The sequence below is a fragment of the Quercus robur genome, chromosome 2 (assembly GCF_932294415.1).
Source record: "Quercus robur chromosome 2, dhQueRobu3.1, whole genome shotgun sequence".
In the NCBI taxonomy this organism is placed as follows: Eukaryota; Viridiplantae; Streptophyta; class Magnoliopsida; order Fagales; family Fagaceae; genus Quercus; species Quercus robur.
Genome location: NC_065535.1, coordinates 13,774,910 through 13,798,469, shown reverse-complemented (window position 1 = coordinate 13,798,469; position 23,560 = coordinate 13,774,910). Strand labels below are relative to the sequence as shown.

Genomic DNA, 23,560 nt, shown 5'->3' with positions numbered 1-23,560 from the left:
ATTGGTCCAACGTTACCATCGTTTTTATCTCTTTTTAAGGCATAAAAAGAGCCAAGAGCTCGTAAACTCACACTTTCTAATGTTTGCAGGGGAACCAAAAAAATAGAGATACTTATTATTTATTGAAACCTTCCAACAAAGGAAATAACGATTTTTCTCTCTTTGATTGAATTATTCCAAATGTTACACTATTTAATAACTTCATATTAGATGCAAGTGACATCCTTTGTACTTACTTTCGAACCCCATCTCTCCCTCTCTCACAATCTAAATATATCTATAAAAAAAAATGTAATTTGATTATGGCCCTATCTCTTTTCCTCTATACTGTTTTATTAATATCACATGGTTAATAACTTAATATCACAAGCCTAATCAATGCTTGGCAATCCTTGGTAGAGCTATTCAGCGCACATACATCCACACCAAACCCCTACAAGTATTCTTTATCCAGGTCTATAAAAAAATTTCATCAATTATAAAATTTTGATTCCAAGAATTAACTGAAAAATAAGAAATGAATTGATGATATACATTCTAGTATTCTACAGATTACACTGCAAAACAAATTGCATCCTCCACAACGTTCGTGTCAGATTATGAGCTATCCTAAATTCAACTCAGCAAGGCTCATTGTCTTTAAACCATTTTTTACCCTCTTCTATGCCCACGTAAATGCACGATTATAATATGAACAAAACGACAAAGATAAAATTGTGAACCTATGTAGTTAAAGCATCAGGAAGATTAGTACGGGATCCAATCACCTTACCGCCAACATCTGGGAAAGTCTCTTGTCCGGGCAAGGGGCCTACCTTCCCATTGGCATCTACCTGGACAGGGTATCTAAGAAGGTGCCCCTGCAATGGTGTAAAATCCTCTGCTGTGAAATTCCTCCAGTTATCTTCAGCAATCTGGTTCACACTCTTCACGCAATCCAAATTTTCAGGCTCCTTGAAGCAATCATCTAGCATCCCCAGATGTTCTGCCCACAAAGACATTCTATACCCATATACCTGCAAAGGTTTTGATCAATTTTGTCAGCTTACATAACAACTTCTTTTATCCACAACAATGGCTACCAAATTTTTAGAAGAATGAATATTAAAAAAAACCATTCATGCTATAAGCATATAATTATATGGTGTCTGTTGAATGGCCAATTAAACCAAGTATTTTTTTTTTTTTTTCTCTTCTTTTTCCCAATGTATGCATCCAAATGTAGAATTCAGTTAAACTAGGGCATTAAATTGTGATTGCAACAGAAGTACAGTACAACACATCCAGGGACTTAATGAATGTACAAACCTGCCCATGTGGATGACCCTTCTTCTTGCCCCAGGTATGATGGGGTTGATATGCACCCATGGCTATCTCAGTGTCTCTTGAACCAGCCAAAGATCGTTGATTAATATTGGCAGAACCTAATATCACATACTCATCATCTACAATCATTCCCTTGGCGTGTACATAAATCATAAACCGTTGGAACTTTTGTGAGGCAGAAACCTGAAAGTAGGTCATGAAAAAAAATCAATTGCACAATCTTCTGCGCAGTATAGAAATTTTTTTTTGTCTTTGTGTTTGCTCATAGAATTCCAATGAATAGAGCTGATGCTCATCTATCATCATAAAATATACAATTTCATGAACATATCCTTGATCCAGTAGGATAAACTTACAAATGTGCAACTTGTCAATGGCACTGTTTACTGCTGAAAACACGCACGCATGTGCACACAGACCCACAGGTTGTCTCTATAGTTATAAATATATAAACACACAACACACAGGAACTTTGTCTACATTAGACCTTAATTATGTATGCAGTAGTCACCTAGTTGCACCCTTCACAATTTTAGGTCCTTATAATTTGGGAGGAACTTTGTTTACATTAGTCCTTAATTATGAATGTGGTAGTCACCTAGTTGCACCCTTTGCAATTTTAGGTCCTAATAATTTAGTTGCAGAAAATATTCTCCTAGCTCAAGAACTGGTGAGGAATTATCATAAGGAAAAGGGAATCCCTAGATGTGCAGTTAAGGTTGATGTTATGAAGGCCTATGACTCAATTGACTGGAATTTTGTTCTGCAATGTCTCCACACTATTGGTGCTCCTGGAATGTATTTGGATTGGGTCAAAGAATGCACTTTATCCAATCAGGAGTTGCAGCTCACTTATCTGTGTTTTGCAGATGACCTTTTAATCTTTTGCTCTGCTAATCCAATCAGGTATTGCTGAGTTCATTAAAATGTTATGTCTTAATCCTTCGAAGAGTGATGTTTTCTTTGGTGGAGTTCAGGCTAGAATAAAAGAACAAGTGTTGAATATTTTGCACTTCAAAGAAGGTCACTTATCTGTTAGATGCCTTGGTGTTCCTCTTATTTCTGGAAAGTTGAAATACCAAGATTGTGTTCCTTTAATAGATAAAATGACAGCCATAATTTCTTCATAGGCCTCCAAAGTTATGAGTTTTGCTAGTAGACTTCAGTTGATTAAATCTATCCTATTCAGTATTCAAGCTTTTTAGTCTAATGTGTTTATTATCCCTAAGAAGGTTTAAAAAGCCATAGAACAAAAGCTTGCTTGCTTTCTTTGGAGTGGTTCAGATGGTCCAGTGAAGGTTGTAAAAGTAGCTTGGGATACTATTTGTTGTCCTAAGAAAGAGGGTGGTCTTGGGCTTAGAAGAGTGGAAGAGTGGAATAAAGCTGCACCTTATGAAGTTTATTTGCTCCTATTCACTCAAGCAGGCTCCTTGTCAGTGGCTTGGATAAAATTGTATCGACTTAAAGCGCCAAAGTCTTTGGAGTGTTAAGGTCCCTCATGATTGTTCAAGGGGGTGGAGGAAAATTCTAAAACTTAGATACTTATTCAGGCCTCATCCCAAGTTCCTAGTGGGGTCTGGTACTGAAATCTACCTATGGTATGACAATTAGCACCTTGAAGGTCCTTTAACCCAGAAATTTGGTCATTGAGTAATTTATGATTCCACTAGTTCTACAACTGCTAAGTTGGCTAGTGTCATTCATGATGGATATTGGAACTGGGGATCTGCTAGATCAGAGAATTTAGTTAATATCTTGAGTCAGTTACTTTCAATTGATATTGGTGATGCAAATAAAGCTTGGTGGATTCCTTCTAAAACAGGGATTTTTTTTATGTTGCTAGTGCTTGGAATCAATTACAACATCATAGACGTATAGTGGCTTGGTGGAAGATTATTTGGTTTCCGAGGCCATCCCTAGATGTGCATTTATAGCTTGGCTAGCAATAAGAAACAGGTTGTCCACCAAAGAAAGGTCAGTGAATAGAGGCTTAGCAATTGATGCCCTGTGTCTAATGTGCAGGGCTACAGTGAGAGTAGATATCATCTTTTCTGTGTGCTTTCTCCAGGAGAATTTGGATGAGGATGAAATATGGGTGCTGTCAAGAATCCATGGGGGATGATTGGGATAATATTGTTGAGTAGGAAATGAAGCATTGTAAAGGTAAATCATTGAGGTCTGTATGCAGAAAATTGGGATTTAGCACTGCTGCTTATCATATACAGAGTCATAGGAATGCAATTATTTTCCAAGGGTTGATTAACTCTGAAGACCAGATTGCTAGCCTCATTAGAAAACAAGTCAAGATCCATATAGAGGGAGGTCAACCATTTGCTAGATCCAATATTAACTTCAAGATATGAAGCATATGAGGTTTTGAAGATTCTGCTGTCAAGTAATGGCAGTTCTTCAAGTGTCCTGTTTCTAAGAGAATCTGGAAAATGTGCAGATTTGCAACGGTTAGGGAGTCTCTGTGAATTGTCTTAATCTATGTGGATGTAGTTGTGCTAGATAGAGTGGTTGTTTCCTTTCTTTGTATTAGGCTGAGTTTCAGCTTGTTTGTATTGTGTTTCTCTAGTTTTATCCAGATTTCTTGCTGCATAGTGGTTGTTGTTAGTTTATCCATCTTGTATGTATTGTGTTTGCTGGTTTACACCAGCTTGTTTCAATGAAAAATCTCTTGATTATCAAAAGGGGAAAAAAAAAGTGTATGATACCGTATCTCCATTCTTGGATGATTGATTCGGTGAAGGTGAGGCTTCTTTCGGTAGTTCTTCTCGATTACCAAGACAATAGAAATTGAGGTAGTCTCGGGGATGTGAACTCTCAAGATGCATGGATTTCAACTCTCCTGCTATGATTTCATACATCATTTGCATTGTCTGCGCCTGAGGAAAGCAAGAGACCAAGATTACTAAAATAATATGGCATTTAAAAATATTAATGAAACTGAATTTTACTAGAAAAAATGAGTCGCATTTTCCCTCATGGATTAAAACCCACTTGATTTAATGTTTTGGACAACCATGCCAAGCCAGATAAGCGAGGAAAATAAGTGGATTATACCACTGATTTTCATTAGTACTCTTAAGAAAAAATAGAGTATCACTACCAATATGAAAGCACATTCAAAAAATTATAAAGAGATACCCTCCTGGGCATAAATTGACAATGTTTACCTAGACCATGATCCCATAATTAAGCAAGACTAGTATGAGATGTATTACCAAAAATAGAAACAAAGCCTGATTTCCTTGTTGGCGTCTCCCTTACCAACTTTTACCCTTACCTTGCACAAGAATTTCTTATTAATCTCCTTTGTAATTTATTAGTTAAATAATTGTATGCATTACCTGCCAAAAGAGAATTTCTTGCACAGAGGCAGATGAGGGAACACCCTCAGGCCACATAGGTATGACAATGTAAACTGCAAATTTCTCCTTCACTCGAATCTTACTAGCAATCTTTAATGCCAGCTCCATTGGAATTAAATTATCAGCACCTGATCGAATGCAAAAAGAGTGACTTAGAGGAAGAGGTTGATGGATGAGAAATGAAGGAAAACAAGGTGCTTATGACTAGAATCTTAGGCAGATATGATCATTAAGTAAATCATCACGTCGGCTTAAATTTGAGAAGGATAATATCAGCCAAAATGTTTGCATAATTAGGGAAGCAGTTGTTACATTTATAATTCATAAATGGAAATATAACATAAACTCACACCATCTTAGTTCTGTTAAGGAAAATTTTATAGAATGTAAAAAGTACATACAGTCGTGAAATCCAGTTGGAAGTGCAGAATGATATGCTTTGGACACATGAACTTTTCACTCACATAACACATGTTTACAACACAATGTTGACTTTGAGCACTTTATAGAGTATGACGATGTAACATTGAACATACTAATTTTAGAGATGGGTATATTGACCTGCATCTTTGTAATTTGGCCATGCATATGAAGATCCAAGAAAATATTGGTTCTCAATATATATAAAATGTTGAGCAGATCTGATTGCCTGGATGTATGCTGTTTGGATGCTCTTGTCTATAACCAAATTCTTTGCACAAACAAGATTCTGCAACAGAAGTGAAAAACAGAGAATTTCCCAATTATCAGAATGTTAAAAAAATGAAATTCATTGAGGCATGCCACTGTAATTATATTACACTAAAAGCAAATTATCTAGAGTCAATAAATAAATCATCAATTAGGTGTTCATTTTCACTTAAAAAAATAGTAAACCTGAGCTTCAGCATCATATGCAGTTTTAGGAAATCCTTTCAAAGACCCTGAATCAATTGAGCGGAAAACCTGTCAATTTCAGAATAAAATAGCTCAGACTTTGTAGAACTAAATGAATATCATAAAATTCTATAAGCTTCACTTCAGGAAGTGCAGACTAGTTAACCTGAACATGCCAGTTTTCAGGATCATCTTCCTTGGAAACACATATTATAGGGTCATCGTTTGGAATTGATTTGGATGGACTAAGTATCCACGAGATCCGTTCTATCTTTATTAAGGAATCATCATGCCAATGAGATACCCTTTTGAACCGCTGCGACAACTCTGACCATTTTGTTGCCTTTCTCCAACGCTGCTCAAAATTAGTGAGCACATCATATGCAGCAGGCCCTTCAATTTTACAATGTAAATCATGCCATGGTTGCCTTGGACCCTTAGTCCCCGCCTATTATTTGAACAGAAAGTTCATCCAAACTGTAAGTTGCCAAAAATAATTACACAGCTCCAAGTTGTGGAATCACAATAATCATAATGTGGCAATTTTTTTTTTCGAATATCACATAAAAATAACTCATATATGGCAATGACATGTATGTATGTCAATGACCAGAACAGGTAAGGAATGATGCAGCCCATTCATTAACAGATTTACACAAAAGCTTATTATTCTCCTTATTACTGACTGGAAAATATATTTGCTGACAATCACAAAGAAATCTTAAAATGAACAAGGTACAAGGAAGAACACAAAAAGTAGCCCGCTATAGTTAAAAAGACTAAAAGTTCCAAGGATGCAAATGCTCACAGAAAATGTTGGGTTGTGATAATCATTCTCATATACAGTGTCCAGATCACGAAATAGTCGATGCTCAGGAGTATCATAGCGGCCATCGCAAAGGTCTAGACCTCCTATAAAAGAAGTAATCTTCCTGTTATTTCCAGACGCTTGTGTATCCACAATCACACATTTCTGATGATGCGTAAAAAGGGTTCCAACGACCTGAAGATAGATGCCACAAGATTAATATTGTCATCAATTTGTTCGATCATCCAACTAGAAAATAAAATTTAGGCTTCCTTGCAGACCAAGAAATGATTTTTTTAGAATTTCCTTATAAAATTAAGAAAGACAATGCATTCTTTTGCCCTTGTAGTTGACTAAATTTGAATACAAAGGAAGAAAATTAAAAGGAACAAGTGAAGAAATAGACTACATGAACAGTGATGTTTTACCTCTCTTAAGTACAATTAAAATTTTAAAATGGCCATCTATTTTTAATATTAAAAGTAAGATGTTTTCTATGATATCAAAACATTACAAAATTGAAATACCAAAGCTGATTTAGTAAAAAATAACCATATAAAGAAAGCAATAAGTACTGAACCATAGTATATAAAAAAAGGCATGCCTGTTGTTTGAAAATGCTAAGCTTACTGCTGGCATATCTAGGTGAGAGCACACATGTAACCGAAGAGTGCTTGAAAAACTTGCGAGTTTCTTCATCATGAGTTGCCATCACTCCATTCTGCACATCCAAATTAAGCCAAAAATCACTTAAATCCATTGATTGTTTTTTTCGTACAGTAAGAACTCTTTGCCAAATGTTGATAAAGGAATAGTTGTAATAAATACCGTGTTAATGAAGAATTTGCTGTGGGAAGTTTTGTCGTCCCAAACCAAAAGCAAAACTCTCACACCTTCTTGAGACTTGTACTTGAGCAAATCCCCCAAACTCAACTCACCACCACAAGGCAAAGGCCTAGTTGGTTCTCTAACTAATTTCACCTTATGGAAAACGGACCAACCGACTATGTAAACCAAGTGATGCGCCTCCAATATAGCGTGACATATATCTTCCCAACACCTATCGTGCTGAAAAACCTTCCCGCCGTCCAACTTTATCTCCGGCAACAGCGACTCCGGCACGTGCGCGTCTTGGTAGAGCGTGACCGACCCGCCTTTCCGAGCCGGGAAGTAGGAGTTTCGGACTCCGAAATGGTCCGGATCGGTCGCGATGCGGTATATCGGATTGTCCTCGCATTTCGTGAACCTCATTTCGAGTAGGAGCGATGCGTCCGGTTTCGGAGGTTTGCCGAGCGAGTTGAGTATCGGCAGCCATTCGCTGATTGTTTCGCCGGAGAGGATCCGGCGAGCGGAGACGGTGGCGACGCCGATTAAATCGGCGCCGAACACGTCGTTGTCTTTGACGTAGAATTCGACTTCGGAGACCGGGTGTGCTAGGGGGATCTTGAAGCGCTCGTTCCACGCGGGGCTTTGGGAGTTGGAGATCACGCGCGTGCGGGCCACGGTGGCTCCGGCGAGGCACACCGTCACGTAAGGATCGCTCGTGATGATCTTGTTGTGCGAGTGGTGCTGCTGCTGCTGCTTCTTTCTGTTGAACTGCGTGTGGCACGTCCTGAACGTAACGAAGAATCGGCGCATGCGCTCTGAGACTAAGTCCATGTTTGGCAAGCATTTAGCCTCGATGATTTTCAGATCGAGGTCACCGTGAAGGTACACCACCGCTTCCTCTGATATCACTTCCCCCATTGAAGCCGCGCGCAGCCTGATAAATAATGAGAGAAAGCTGTATATGTATTTAAAAAGCTCGCGAGTTGGCTATCACAGGAAGAACCGAACGGTGCTGGGAATTGTATTTTCCACGTAAAACATTTTTCTTTGCTTTGAATTCCCCGACGACTCCAACGGAGAAAACCGCAGGCGATACGTGCAAGAAACCAAGAGAGAGAGAGAGGGGTTCGGGAAAATAGGGGAACTATTTTAGTTGCGCTGAGTTTTATATAAGTAATGGCCACGTGTAATGCAGTAAATGTGGACAGACTGTGGGTCCAAGATACTTTTGGGAATGGATATTCTTACACTATAATTTATACAGGGTAAAGATTTTTTTTTTGAAACATATAGATTGTATTCTTGTGGGCATAAATTGAAGCAATTTTAGGGAGGAAAAAAATAACCGAAATAGTTAATCTTTCTACAATATTCCGAATTGTTAGTGATTTATTACCCTCCTTTTTTGAAGTATGAATTTCTGGTCTTTTCATTAAAATTAGTAGTCATTAAATTATGTTTGGAAGAGTGTAAACAAAGGAAGAACGGGGCGGCTTCCGTCAAAGTGGCAGTGAGTGGTTCACCTACTAATGGACATATATCAAACTTTTTATGCTATACGGTACGACTTTTTTTTTTTTTTTTAAAATAGGAACGGTACCACTTATTGATATAAGACTAGGGCTTGCATTCTACAAATTTTAGTACAAACCGATATCACCAATCTTCACGTACAGATCAATTGAAAGATTAGATAATTGGTTTTACTAAATTACATTAATAAATTATTATTGGAAATGTTTTATGAAAAATAAAAATATTAATTTTTTTTGAAAATTTTTTAAATTCTCCATAAAATATTTCTAAAAATAGATGAATAATATATGCTCTAAATCTTTAAATAATTCATAAAATAAAAATAAATAATTAGATAAAAATAGTGTGAGTGCTCTACCAATTTTAATACAAACCGACCTATCACCGACCATAAATAGAGAATAAAATTTAGTAGAAGCTCACGTTACATTAATTATAAGTTTTACTTTAGTACAACTTGTAGCCGTAGTAGTGAATTCATTGATCTGACACGTAAATTTTTTTTTTTTTTTTATAAGAAAGAAAGCGTAGATATCTGAAGCTTCTAGAATTCATCCACAATCCATAAAGTTTTCAGGAAGTATCGTGAAAAGGAAGTAGAGTAATCAGACCAACACCACTTTCTTAAAATATATATATATATATATATATATATAGATAAACATGTTGGAGTCAAATCCTAAAATGGCTTCCACGAATGCAGGTTCTGTGGCGGGCGTTTGGGAAAATTGGGGGTCCCTTGATAAATGTGGCGGACAGTGGAACATGGACGTGACGATTTCTTTTATGTTCAGACAGTTGTGATACACGTGACGGGCACGTGTTTTTTTTTGATTAGTTGGTGGGTTGTGGATCAACTGTCAAGAGAAACCAGGTGTTCTACAGAGTAATATTCAAAGGTTAATACAATTCTATTTTTATTTTTTATAAGCTGTTCACATTATTGGGCCACAAATCTTATAACAAGTCTAACCATCTCGTATCACAAAAGTAATATACAATTCTAACTCCCATCAAAATATATATATATATATATATAAACACAATTCTAACCAAAAAATAATAATAATAATATACAATGAATCTTGTCTTTTCTTATCCCAAAAAAAAAACAAAAAACAAAAGTTCAATCCATTTGCGTCAGATGGAGATGATATGCCACTAGTGCCACTTGCATATCCCTGTATTATTGTAGAGGTATACTACTACATTGAAAGCCAGCTTTATTCCCCAAAAAAAAAAAAAATCAAACAGGATTCTAGGTAGTAGAGATAATTTACTGTATCGGTTTGAATGAGTTCACATTAGTATTAAATTTTTGTCACTTAGCTTTTAACTAGTACTAAAATTATGAAAGTTTATGCCCATTCTCATTACGTGCCCCCACTTAACTTTTAGTTTACTGATACTGAGTACTCATAATTAAAAAGATAAAAACATTTTTGGGGGTTGCCACAACTTTTCGATACCAAAAAGGATACTAGACAGCATAGCCAATTATTCTCATGGTTGTTGAGATATTTAAATGATTATACAGCTTCCTTTTTAAGTGTTTGGACTTCGGCAGCCATTTCTTCATATCAACGGCAGGTCGCTTTTTGGGCTATAAAAGTAAGAAAATGAACTCAACAGACCAAAACTTCATGAGTTGCTAAATAAGCAAATATGCATAGAAAAATGCAACAAAGTTCACAACTTTTATCACAACTCATCACATGACGAGTTGTGACAAAAGTTGTGTAAATTGTTGTGATCCTAACATTGCTTCAAATGAATATTTGAGTGATGTCTAATAAGTAATACCTCACTGCTAATCACCCCAGTAAAGCCTACTGTCCCCTTGGGAACAAAGGAAGAGACTTATCCATTATCTCTCTCTGAAAAAAGCATTGATCACAGTATATTGATCAGTCCGTCCAGCATGAAGTAGCCAATAGGAAGCTTTTTGAAGCACAGTGAATCCAATTAAATGATGAACCCACAAGGTATAGAGTTGCTACTCTTTAGAATATAAATGCAAAAGTCATGGATCAATTGCAAAATCACAGAGAGTAAGCAATAAACAGATGGGGCAGAAAATTTTCACTAACATAGAGCTAGCTGTAACCCATCCAATACATTCATATCAACAACTATGCCCTTCTCTTTTACCCTACTTATTCAAGTCCAAAATCCAAATTGTGCTAGAAAGTGAAAAAGGGCATGTATGTCCTTAAACTATGACCTTACAATGATTGTTACCATTGTTGTGCTTTTCAAAAATAGGCTCAGGCTTTGTTTCTTCAATTAGTCACCTTTGAGAGCAACTTTCATGAAAAGTAAAATCTATTGCCAAATTTCGGACAACGGGAACAGCTAGCAAATGGTCTAAAATAATTTAAAGCTTCTCATGATTACCGGGGCAAGATAATTGTTGCAACTTGAAACTTGGATATTTCTGCTCAATATGCGTATGAATAAGTGGAAGGTCTTAGAATGCTAAGGAGCTTGCTTCCAGTTTTGAGCATTCACATCGTTCAATACTAGACCGCTGCATAGTTGCAATTGTTAACTGAGTGACTTGATATGAGAGGAGCCGCCCTTATTGTCATACTCTGAACAAAAGCTATCATCTACACATATAAAAGTTGTCTTAGAAATCGAGTCCACTGCACAAAGCATTAAGAATTCAAATTATACATGAAAACATTTAAATTGATTAGCAAAAAACATGGCTAAAGAGCTCAAAAATGTGATTAAGATATAAATAACTTATATGGAACTTATCTGAATTGGGAAAAATCATTTGGAATTTGAAATGAAATTTGAGCTTAGCTAACCTAGTTTGCAGTTAACTAAATTCCTGGGGTGCTTTCATGCCCTTCTATATGAGCTCATTAATATAATTAATTATGCCAAAGTACCATATGATTCATATGAAGTACAAACAATATACTGCTTTCAGCATCATCTTGTCATTTATTCTCTCATCATTAAGGCCAGATTTAGATTGATTGGCAGCTTCATCTAAAGAACATATGGCAATCACCACATTGGTGTAAATCACCTATAGATCCATTGATTAAACTAGCACGTATACCAGAGAAATGGAAGTTTATGTATTGGTGTAAACACATAAATATTAATTGATTAGACCAGCCAAATGCATATAGAACGAAAAAGGAAAACTTATCTCTTACCGAAGCAAATCCGATGCACATAATACTGAATCCAGGGAAATCGAAAGGTGCATCATCAGATAGAAATAAAGCTGGAAGAAGAATTTAACTTTGTTAATTTTGGTTGGCTTTTGGGCCTAATGAGATATTAAATTGAAATTCCAATTACCTGTTAGAGGAGAGAAAGCCAAGGGAGAAACAACATTGGCAAAGGAACATATGCCTGAAATACACCCTTGGGCCATTCCCTGAAACAGAAGGGAACAAAAGGAAATTAAGAATAATCATTTGTAGACAGCAAACCAGTCCAAAAAAAGGATTTCATCCAGAGTAAACAGGACACATATAGTCCATCACAGACTGCTTTTTTTTTTCTTTTTTTGGGCAACTTGATCTTTAAAAAAATTCACTACAAGAAATACAATTCACGCGCAGCATAGTTGTTAATAACCTAGCGTCAGCATACTGTAAAAATTGATACCAATCAACCAAAAGATTGCAGGAACTCTTACAGAAATATACCTGTTCACATGACCCAACTTGTTTAGAAACAATGCTTCTCATCTGCAAATTTTAAAATAATTTAGACAACAGACTATATCCAATCAAATGTTATAGATTGAAACTAGAAAATAAAAACTCACACATGGCTGGGAGAAAACAAACAATATGGAGAACATAGCAGCAACATAAGGTACCTATCAGCATTCAAAATGTTAGCCATATTGTCATACTACATCATAACGGAAGTTAGCTAAAGCATATAACTATAATTTTGAAAATTAATCTTGGAACATATTATGGAATGCGGCAAATTCTCCAAAATTAAAGGAAAGAAACTCGTGTTTGCCAGTAAAGTTGCAAAGAAATACCCAGAAGGACCACGCAACGCTGTAAAGAAACATCTGCATTCAAGACCATAAATTAATAAATTAGAACTTGAGGCAGATGCTATGATTACTTTTTCTTATGTGTAATAAGTAGGTGACAATACCAACTATTGACAGAGGTGCTCATTGTCAAGCCAATGTGGAATGCAAGAGAAAGAGAATCACAACAGAGAGACAAGATGCTTACATGAGCACAGCTAAAAAAGAGTCCTATCGAAAGCAGCTTCTCTTCTCCTAGAGCAGGAACTAACATAGGCATGAGAAGCAACTGCACAAATGCCCAAATTTTTAGATTTTTTTTTCTTCCTCTTTTGGCAATACTTCAATTTTTAGATAGAACCAAATAAATTAAGGTTATATCACCAATGTTATAAAGGAATGCAAGTAGCACTGAAACAAAACAATCTTAGACAAACCTGTGAAATGGTCCCGGCAATCCCAGTTATGACCATTAAGTCAGCAAACTGATTCTTACTAAAGTGAAAGCTGGCCTTTAAGTAATACTGCAAAGGGAATAATAAATTTCAATGCTCCATCTTCTTATCTATTCACAAGGGTCACTTGCATAAATTTTCCTTTGATTATATAGACCATTTGCTTTGCAAAGAACTAAAAAATTTTAATGCATGATTCTTTCTTTACCTATTCCTTATAATTTTTTAAAAATCAATAATCTTTAGGGACTCTTTAGGTGAGCCTTTTAAAAATCAAGCACATGAAATTGATTAGCTTTTTAAAACCTCACGTTTTCTAGATACAAATATACTTCTACCCACTTTTAGCAAATAAGTCAATCTAAACACATAGTTAATTCATGGAATTGGAGAAGTACCATCATAGAAGCATGAAGTCCAACATCTGCAAGACTGCTGAAAAACGCAACAATTGCAGCTTGGGAAAATGTCGAGCTGCAAATCAAGTGCATATATATAAGTACAATTATCTCAAAGAAGAAAAGTTAAAACGCTTGTTTTAGAGTAGAGAAGACAAGAATCGAACTTAGGACCACTTGCTCTAATTTCATGTTAAGTTGTCAGAGCAGAAGGTTCTAAGTTCAATTCTTAATTTTACTCTGCCTCATAATTAAGTTCACTATTTTCTAACAGATTCAGGCATAAAAGCACTATATGTTTCACTGTGTTCAAACCCCTATTAATAAACGAGTAACTGAATTAACAGACCTAGTCTTGAGCAAGGAGAGCATATCCTCAAAAGAAGGCATTGGTTTGAAAATCTGCACAGTCTTGGGAGCTGAATCTCCATCTGATTTTGATTTTACAACATTGAGTTTTTCCTTTGAGAGTATTGGGACAGAAAGAGCGTCGTCTGCGATTGAATCAGGGAGGAAAATTCTCATGTACACAGCAGCCATTACTGCCACGGAGGCCGCAACCTGATAACAAGGAAGTTCAATATGTGCACACACTATAATGAGGCTATTTTGATAGAGAAAAAGATAAATGCGAACCTGGAAAGTAGAAGCAGTGGAAAGAAAACGAGTGGACAGGGTTCCACAAACGAATGCAGCTGATCCGATCCCTGATAAAATTCCGAATGACGAAGCTCGTTGTCCTTCTGGAACATTATCTGCCTGAAGATTCAAAGCACAATTCACATTCAAACTTAAATTACAACGCTGTATTTTTACTTGTTTATACGATATGTAGAAGTTAAGTGTACTTGTTTTCTAGTTTCTACTGGATTGTGGAGGGAATATCTGTACACTTGTTTTTACAGATCGACTGATCAAAGAATTCAAAGTTTCAAACAAAAAAATGATGCGCATGATGTTTGCAATAAAATTTAAGGTGAAGATTGTGTCCAGTGCACTGAACACGGTAGGCTACAGACACGTCCAAAATTTGAGAATAAAGTAGGGAAAAAAATATAAGTAAATCACTTTCACAACTCTAATTACTAAATTGGCATAATGAATGGCTTAAAATGAAATTGAAATTTGATGCAAAATTCAAGATATGACCTTTTTGCCAAGAGCCTTGAAGTATGGATTGAATCCCTCTCCCTCATTGTATCAAATTCTCGTAGGGACCAAATTGAGTCATTTTATAAACTTTTAAGAATTTGATTAGTTTTGAAAGATTAGGTAAGGGTGGCAATTTGTGTTTACGTGTCGGGTTCATATCGTGCCAACTCATGAGTATCTGATTATATGGTCAACACTAACCCAACATGTTTATTAAACAGGTCAAGATTCATCAACCTTAACACAACCCATTTATTAAACGAATCAGTCGTGTCAACCTGTTTATCAGATTTTATCAAAATGAAAAAATATATATATTTATTAAAAAAAAACAAATAAATATTTTTAATATAAAATTCAAAATTAACAAGTAACTGCATCACAAATAATAATTCAAAATTAAAGCATATCTCAATATCACAAATAATTAATCACAATCTGTCAAAGAAAATAAATCACAACAACTAATAAGTATATATAAGGTTTAAAGGGTATATTGGTAAAATGTCACTTAATTAAACAGGTCAAACGGGTTTCATATATTGAACACTAACTCAACCCGTTTATTAAATGGGTTAGTCGTGTCAACCTGAAAATGATACGAACTCATTAAGTCTCAACCCATAACCTGCTAATTTTGTGTCATGTCGTGTCGAGTTTGTGGGTCATGTTCCAATTTTGCCACCCTGAGACTAGGTACCAAATTGCAAAATGGGGGAAACTTTAGTGACAAAAAATCAAAACAGAGTTTGTTCTATAAATAAATATTTAGCAACAGGCTTTTCTTCTACTAACTAGACCTTAAAATTGCATGTGGGTTATCAAGCTGGGTCTAAGAGCATTCACATCAGTTCTTCTAAATTTTCCGTTTATTTTACACGAAAAAACCTACTTTTTCTATTTTACACTACCACCTATATAAAACACCCACATCAGTTCTTCTATTTTACAAGATATTTTAATAAAATAATCATCTTTCTTATTTTTTTATTATTTCGCTCAACTGCCTATCCCTATACGCACTCTCACTCTCTCTCTTTATTCATTTTTCCAAAACAGAAAGACCTCTCTCTCTATTCAGCCAAAAAAACAGAAAGACCTCTCACTCTCTCTCTTTCTTTTCTCCCTTCTCTCTCCCAAAAACGACGGACCCAGATTACTCCCTCACCGGTCCTTTCTTCACCGGCCGATCCAGATTCTTTCTTCACCGGCTACCCAGATCCTTTCCTCACCGGCCGATCCTTTCTTCACTGGCCGATCCTTTCTTCACCGGCTACCCAGATCCTTTCTTTCTAAAAACTACCAACCTAGATCACTTCTTCACCGGGTCCTTTCTTCTCCTTTCTTCACCGGCTGATCCACGAACCAAGTTCGGCGACCCAGATCCTTTCTTCACCGACCGATCCACGAACCAAGCTCCGGTGACCCACATCATTTCTTCACCGGCGACCCATATCTCTCTGTTGGTTTGTCTGTGTGGGTTTGTTTGTGTGTGGGTGTGTTTCTGTGTTGATTTATTTGTGTGGATGTATTTGTGTGCATCTGAGGAAAACAGGATGAGGAGCTGAGGTTGTTGTTCACAGAGAAGAGAGAGAAAAATTGGTGCGAACGAAAATTAGTAAAATAATGTATACACGAGCTACAGTGCTCATGTAAATTTACACGGGTACTGTAGCTCGTGGAAAATTATACATGATTTTACATGAGTTTACAAAGACTGATGCAGTGTGTTTTTTGCTCCAAAATGTGTAAAAATGATCAAAGTGTGTATTTTATACATTTATACACAATTATGCAAGAGCTGATATGAATGCTCTAACAGAATCAATAATTACAGTTTGGTGGTGTGAATTGTTGACGCTCAGTCCATATATTTAGTCTTTTAGTTTCTCCAGGCCCATAAAAGGTTAGTATAACATTTAATTCGGGTGAGTCCAAGCCCATCATTACAAAATTTTCAATGTACACTATACAAACTACAAAACGGCTTGTGCATGATTCCCTCCCCTAAGCAGAACGGGCTTTAAGGTTAGCTATATATTTTTTCTGGGTTTCTGGCCCAAAAGAAAATGAAATAAAGTGAAATCAGGTTCTACATACACGTAACACATTATCCCACTGTCTAAGTTATCCTAAGGGCAAAAATATAAAATCCGGGAAGATCAAAACCAGAAATTGATAATAACTCTAGGATTATGATTTTTTAATGTTAGTTTTTGGCTAAGCAAGGATTATGAATTGATATATAAGATTTATTATTATTATTATTATCATATAAGGAAGTGGTGTTCTAGTCTTTAGCTGAATTATTTTACTCCTTACTCATGAGATACTCTAAAAATCTAATGGTGAATGTTCTGGTGATAACCTAGTGTTTGGCTAAGGTTTTTACTGTAACTATGTTCCATCTCAATTGTCATAATTGGAATTGAGCTCAGAAGGATTTACCACATAAGCAAGGGAAAGGCAGTGAACGCTTCCTTCACAAATCATTGCCGTGAGGGTCTTGAACACATAGTACACATAGAAGAAGGTCCTCGCTCTGCTGTAGGCCAATATTCCTGTATTAATTTAACCCAAATGTTATCATTTAATTAAAATATGATTATCCTTGTAAGTGATTTGAATTAAAAATAAGAACCAGCATTAGTGGTCATTGTAGTCTTGTAGTTGAACACCTGGAAGTCATTTTGAGAATAAAATAAATCACTGAATCAGTTCTGTGACATGTATCAGACATAAGATACTATCACTCATATAAGCTTTTTTTCTTTTTGGCATATACAAATGGTATGGCTTTCAATCAAGGTGTTTCAATTTTCAATTTCCTAGTATGAAACTGAGAAAACATAAATGCTATATATATATATATATATATATATATTTTTTTTTTTTTTTAGAAAAATATATATTATACAATGAGGCATCAGGAATATTTCTTTAGAAATTAGAAGTTAGCATCTTTAGAAATTATAGGCCACTATAGGCCCCATCAATTGGAAAATTTTTGCTTGCTTCCCAGTTCCCACCATGCAATAATTTTGGACCAATCCAACTGGAAGATCCCAAATAAAGAGAGACATATCAAGTGAATTTATGGTATTGAGTGGGGCCTGCATCTCTTCACATCCGATTATTGTAAGACTTTTATGGACTTTTTATTTATTCTCCTACTATTTTTTTTTTTTCTTTTAGAAAAGTGAGTTCCTTTATTTTTAATTTTATTTTTTCCTTTTTTCTTTTTTGACTCCTTAATATTCGTATAAAGCTCTAAAATGAGGAGATGATTTATTTTCAACTTACTCCAATTTCAGTGGGTAGTGCCAACTGCCAAATCTATTTTTTGAAATTAACATTAACAATGATACTTATTCTAACACTGATTTCATTAACTTCAAAAAAAAAACACTGCTTTCATTAATTGAGACCTACTACTCAGACGCATCCATCGTGGTGAGAGTCAAAAGAGGTGTACTACATCCTCTTCTCAAATAAAAAGTATATTTGATGGGTGGATTACAGCTTTTGATATTTAAATATGGATCATGAAATAGATTCTCTATTTTTTACATTTGATATCTTCTGTTAATGATAATTAAATTCAACAATAAAAATAGATCTCAATGCAAATAGAAGTCTAATAAATAGCTGAGAAGAACAAAAATCCTTAATCCTAATCTGAGCATTCCACTATACTTGCCAAGACCTCTTCTTCTCTTTTTCTTTTTTTCTTTTACTTTATAAAGTCATCTAAGTATAAGATGGAAAAGAAGAAAAAAAAAATCAATATGACATTCTGCACTGGTGGAACCTAAAATAGAATACAAAGATTAGTCAACAATTGACCAACTCTTTTATAAGTTAATTGTCTGTACACTTTTAGATTCATAATATTTAATATGGATAATGAAATAGATTCTATTTATTTCAAGTGAAAATGCAGATGATTCTCTTCCTCCATTTTACTTTAATTTAATATGGACGTAAAGCAAGTTAATCTTGCTTTATTAACTTAATATTGACTCTCTTTTTATTTTGAGTGAAATAAATGGAAAGATCCCAATTCAGAGAAAGTACAATGATTAATATTTGATGACAAATCCCTATCTGGCCAATCCATTTTCAGATAAAATTAAAGAATGCATACCTAGAGGTATGATGGTGAGAATCATTGGAACTGTGAGCAAAGTTTTCCGACCATACTTGTCAGAGAGATTTCCCACCAGAGGTGTCATCACCAATGTTCCCAGCCCTATGATCTGCATAAATCACAAACGTATAAGTAATGCCATTTACGCACAAATTCGAACACCAATTGTGTCAAATTACCATCCTTGCCTTTAAATTGAAAATAAATTAAGGTATTTATATATTAATTGGGACAAATTCTTATCTTTTCCTTTAATTAAGAAAAGGTATTTACAAAATTAGTTGCGATTGAAAAAGGAAGAGATAGAGAGATTCGGACTATTACCACCCCATTTTGTGCAGTGTAATTCCAAATTGAATGACGTGAATTTTACATGAATTAGGATCAATTATAAAAAGGAAGAGCCTAATTGCCATTTAGTCAAACAAATTCTTTCTCTATGGAAAATTATATTTGATTTTCCAGCTAAAGAAAATGTACTATATATATTACTAGTTAAGTTTGATTATTTGCGCACGAAGGAACAAATTCTTTTTCAATAGTTAAAAAAATGAAAATTTAAATCTTAAATGTCTCTTTTGGAAATAATTACTTACGCATTCAGCATAAGCCGTGAATATATCTACTCATTACCACACTTCCATTTGGCCTAGCGGCCTCAAGCCTTGGGGAGTAGCGGGTGGATGGGGACTTTGGGCAGAGAAGGCCAAATAACTTTCTGTAATGTTTCTATACATGATTCTATGAAAGAATAAGATCAGAGAATTGAATTGGATCATAAATAAGACAATCGGGGTTCTAATGAAAACAGGAACTATGCACAAAACGCATTGTAATTCACGGGTGAGTAAGAATGTGATTGTGGGTCCTGGAGTTTGGGAGTTAGATTACTTGAAATTGAAAATTCCAAAAGGCTTTCTTGGGAAACCGAAAGGAAATTTCGTTTGATGGGAACTCTGTACTGCAATCTTGAAGTTTTTTGCTTTTTGGCAAACCAAAAAGACATTGCATAGACAACCTTAATTAATTTTCTACTACCAACAGAGAGCGAGAGAGAGAAGGAAACAGGCTTACTTGGTACAAGTACCAAATAGGCAATTCACAGCACAACATTTAACGCTCAAAGATTATCTATCTATTTGACTTCTTGTGATTCAGAGTTTAGAAAACTATTAGGCTCTAAAACAAACGGTGTTTGTTTCTAAAAAAAAACACAAACAAAAAATCTACTTAAAAAACAATAATAAGAAAGAAAAAGAGAGGCAATGGTCATGGTGGGTGTGGAATTGAAAAGAGAGTAGGAAAAATGAAAGAAAGCTAAGCTTAAGTTGTACAGAATATATATATATATATATATATACCAACTGTTGAAATCCGGTGAGGTAAATGGCCAATGAGCATTTGTCTTTTCCAGGACAAAGTGCTGACAACGTAACATCGGGGATAGCTGGAAGCCCCATGAACATTGAGAAGCTATAGAGAAACACTGTCACGAAGAGGCATCTCAACCCTAACAGGTTTTTCATGATCACTCTCCCTAGATATTAAGCTTTTGAACAAAATCAAAAGCAATTTCAAGGGCAAACCGAATCAAAGCCACCCCTAAGAAGCTAAAAGATATACTTATAAGCAGCTCTTAACGTCCATTAAAGAATATGTTATGAGTATATGATTTGTGTATAAGCCTCAAGAGGAAAGCAGTAATTTGTCAAAAAAAAAAAAGAAGAAGAGGAAAGCAGTAATTTTATTTGCTCGTGGAGCCATATTTCTTTGCCTCTTTGACATCCCTTTTTGAAATCCTACATATTTAAACATTAAAATACAGTTTTTTAAACCTCACTTTTTTTAAATGTATTTTTTTGGTGACACTGACAGCCGCCACTGGCTCTAGCCAGTAATATTGATCTCTCCTTTCAACCAAAATGTAGTCCTCTTAGGCTTGGCAATGTCCAATGCACTACATTTAAATCATAACTAACCAAATAAATAAATAAATATAAACCACAAAAACGCATATGGGAATAGTTGGATTGGGCCAGACCTTCCATGATTACTATACTATAAACATGATTAGAGCCTCGGCTTGGACACTTTCAAGGCCACAAAGATGCGCTGGTGTATTAAGCAGAGCTAAGGCAGAGGCTGTGGAATGGTCTATGGATGCAGGGGTCATGAGCTGGTAAGAGGATTGTGATTTTTAATCTTTCACGTGGAAATAGATGCGAGGAAACCTTTTGTGTACCACCGCTCATGTTAGGCGAAGTGATATCTCCCATTGCCATGAGAGTTTGCTATGGGCTCATGTTTGTTCATTCGAGCCTGGAGTGGGTTTTGGGTGGGGTTTAGGCTATTACGATTTTTAAGCTAGATAAATAAAATAAAAAACTTTTGAGAGAGAGAGAGAGAGAGATGTTAATCTTGTTAACAATCAACATTTATCTAGCATACAAATTTTCACCATTTTTCCCCCCCAAACATTTAATTATACTTGGTATAATTTCCCATAGTTTGTAAACAGTACTCGTCCTGTGATGCCTGAAATCTCATAGTAAGTAATGATAAAAATAAAAATAGAATAGATTTTTTTGGAATATCCTAAAGATAGAATGGGGTCTCCAGGTCTTATGAACATAACAAATGCTATTAGATCCTACGAACTATGATCAACAAATAGACTATTTTTTATCACCAGTGCTGGAAGCCGCAGGTGCCACATTGGGCCAAAAGAATAGGATTGTGCCATTAATTATCATTATCGTAATTAGACAAATGTACTATGTACGGTTTATAAGAGACACTGGATTTATTTGAAAAGATGGTGCATTAGACAAATTAACGAATTTTCCAATAGAGTAAGACAGAAAATTAAATAGAGTGTGGGTCATCTCAATTGGAGGTTTGTGTGGTTGCCTAAAATCCAAGTTAACGAAAAAGGAAGCCTCATGAAGCTGAAGGGAAATTTCGTTGGATGAGAGAGAGAAAGAGTGTGTGTTCAACTGCAGCGAGCGCCAAGCTGCTTTTTAAAAGTTTTGTTTGTTAACTAATATTTTTTGTTTTTAATAATTCACTGGTTAGGGAATGAGATTTGAACCCTAAACATGTTTTTTAGAAATACCATATAAGCTGAATTTCACATTCCCGAATTAACTGATTTCTAATTACAAGAATTATTATCATGCACCTTATTTATGATTATCAAATGAAAAACACTTATGCAGTTATACTCCATTTGAATAAAATGAGAGTAAAGGAGAGTAAAATAAAGTTAATTGAATATTAGTCTAATTTTTTGTCAACACTACTCTACTCAGCCTATGCCCCTCCATCCAAACTATCCAAACTAGCATTAATGCTGCGTATCCCATAAAACAAAAACAAAAACAAGCACCAAAAAAGAAAGGAAAAGACAAAGTATATTAAAAGAAGAAGAAGAAGAATTGCTAAAACAAAATAGAAAGGTGGTTGGTTGGTGAATTCACAAGAGCATTGTCTAGGACGTCTTACCTTAAAGCTTAAACGAGAGCAAGAGATAGCGCGCAACTTAATTAATCGCAATTGCTAGTAAAATCTAGTAATGTAAATAGAAAGAATGAAAAAACTAAGATAGAAAGAGCTAGACATGCACAGCTAGTAAATAAATAAAAGCATATATGGGTTAAAGAAATAAATTACCGCCTGTTGAAAACCAGTGAGGCAAATTGCGAGTGAGCATTCGTCTAATCCAGGACAAAGTGCAGTCATAGCAACGTCGGTGATGGCTGGTATCACCATGAATGTTGAGAAGTTATGAAGAAAGATTGTCATGAAGAGGTGACTCAACCCAGACAACTTTTCCATCTCTCTCTCTCTCTCTCTCTCTTACTCTTTTTTTTTTTTCTCTCTTTAGACCAAAACTAAAGACAAGCAGCTAAAGCAAAAGCCAACCTTGCCAATTAAGCTACTACAAGAAAAAACACTTATAAAGCAGCAGCAAAAAAAAAAAAAAAAAGAGTCAGTTTTATAGGAATAGTACTGCAAATGCAAGGTCTCTATATATATATATTTATGTTGATTGTTGCTGTCGCTGTTCCTTATGTTGCATACATACATATACAATACATGTCAACTTCGCTAGTGATAGCAGTACGTATAGGGTGACCACATGGGTAGATTTTTGGCAATGACAGACCAACCAAAACCCAGTCTCTGGTCAAATGAAAGTTGATTCGGCAGTCTCTTCCATAAGATACAAAGTTTGTAATGTCGTGGACTGTCACTCGAGCCACACTTTTGTTTTTGAAAGCCATAAAGTGTACACTACAAAGTGCCGAAGGTGAACAATGCGTAGCTTGTAGTTCATGCAAGGAAAAAAAATACCTCAAAGTAACGAAAATCTGGGCCCATTTTTGACGCGTGTAGGATTAAATTACGCTATGAGGCGTGTAAGCGGGATCTAAGGTCGGTTATCACTGCAATGAATAGTTAACCCAGGCCCAATAGCTCCAAATTGGGCTTGGCCCATACATGTAAAAATACGTGTAATTGGGCTATGTTTTTCTGGTATTGGTGTTCTTATTAGAGATTCACTTGGAAATAAAGGTCATCAAATAGCCCACGGCCCACAACCAAACCCAGAAACCCGACGGCCCAC

At 35.5% G+C, this 23,560-nt stretch overlaps 2 protein-coding genes across 3 annotated transcripts; both read right to left on the bottom strand.

Annotated features, from left to right (window-relative positions):
* Nucleotides 1-499: 499 nt before the first annotated feature.
* LOC126712482 (phospholipase D delta-like) lies at nt 500-8,362 on the bottom strand. Its single transcript, XM_050411818.1, has 10 exons — nt 7,213-8,362; nt 6,989-7,105; nt 6,385-6,579; nt 5,743-6,024; nt 5,577-5,645; nt 5,262-5,409; nt 4,680-4,828; nt 4,044-4,214; nt 1,309-1,509; nt 500-1,016 (listed from the first exon to the last, which is right to left on the bottom strand). Exons 1-10 carry the CDS (start codon nt 8,128-8,130, stop codon nt 723-725), a joined length of 2,544 nt encoding a protein of 847 aa, XP_050267775.1. The 5' UTR covers nt 8,131-8,362; the 3' UTR covers nt 500-722.
* A 2,395-nt stretch (nt 8,363-10,757) lies between these two features.
* Nucleotides 10,758-22,903, bottom strand: LOC126712483 (uncharacterized). Of its 2 annotated transcripts, none has more exons than XM_050411819.1 (14): nt 22,603-22,903; nt 18,928-19,039; nt 17,229-17,341; nt 14,265-14,387; nt 13,978-14,189; nt 13,629-13,704; nt 13,213-13,299; nt 12,984-13,064; nt 12,779-12,811; nt 12,551-12,604; nt 12,429-12,470; nt 12,076-12,154; nt 11,928-11,998; nt 10,758-11,360 (listed from the first exon to the last, which is right to left on the bottom strand). In XM_050411819.1, the coding sequence occupies exons 1-14, from the start codon at nt 22,765-22,767 to the stop codon at nt 11,271-11,273; spliced, it is 1,338 nt and encodes a 445-aa protein (XP_050267776.1). In that variant the 5' UTR covers nt 22,768-22,903; the 3' UTR covers nt 10,758-11,270. The 2 variants fall into 2 exon arrangements, with proteins under 2 accessions (XP_050267776.1, XP_050267777.1); XM_050411820.1 differs by lacking the exon at nt 22,603-22,903 and adding an exon at nt 20,292-20,535.
* Nucleotides 22,904-23,560: the final 657 nt, after the last annotated feature.

Coding starts and splice junctions, on each gene's coding strand:
- LOC126712482 (XM_050411818.1), bottom strand. CDS start 8,130: ATGGGGGAAGTGATATCAGAGGAAGCGGTGGTGTACCTTCACGGTGAC. Junction 6,025..6,384: donor ATCACAACCCAACATTTTCT/GTGAGCATTTGC, acceptor TTCAAATAATAG/GCGGGGACTAAGGGTCCAAG. Junction 1,017..1,308: donor AGGGTCATCCACATGGGCAG/GTTTGTACATTC, acceptor AAACCTTTGCAG/GTATATGGGTATAGAATGTC.
- LOC126712483 (XM_050411819.1), bottom strand. CDS start 22,767: ATGGAAAAGTTGTCTGGGTTGAGTCACCTCTTCATGACAATCTTTCTT. Junction 12,605..12,778: donor GCGTTGCGTGGTCCTTCTGG/GTATTTCTTTGC, acceptor GAATGCTGATAG/GTACCTTATGTTGCTGCTAT. Junction 12,155..12,428: donor AAGTTGGGTCATGTGAACAG/GTATATTTCTGT, acceptor CTTCTGTTTCAG/GGAATGGCCCAAGGGTGTAT.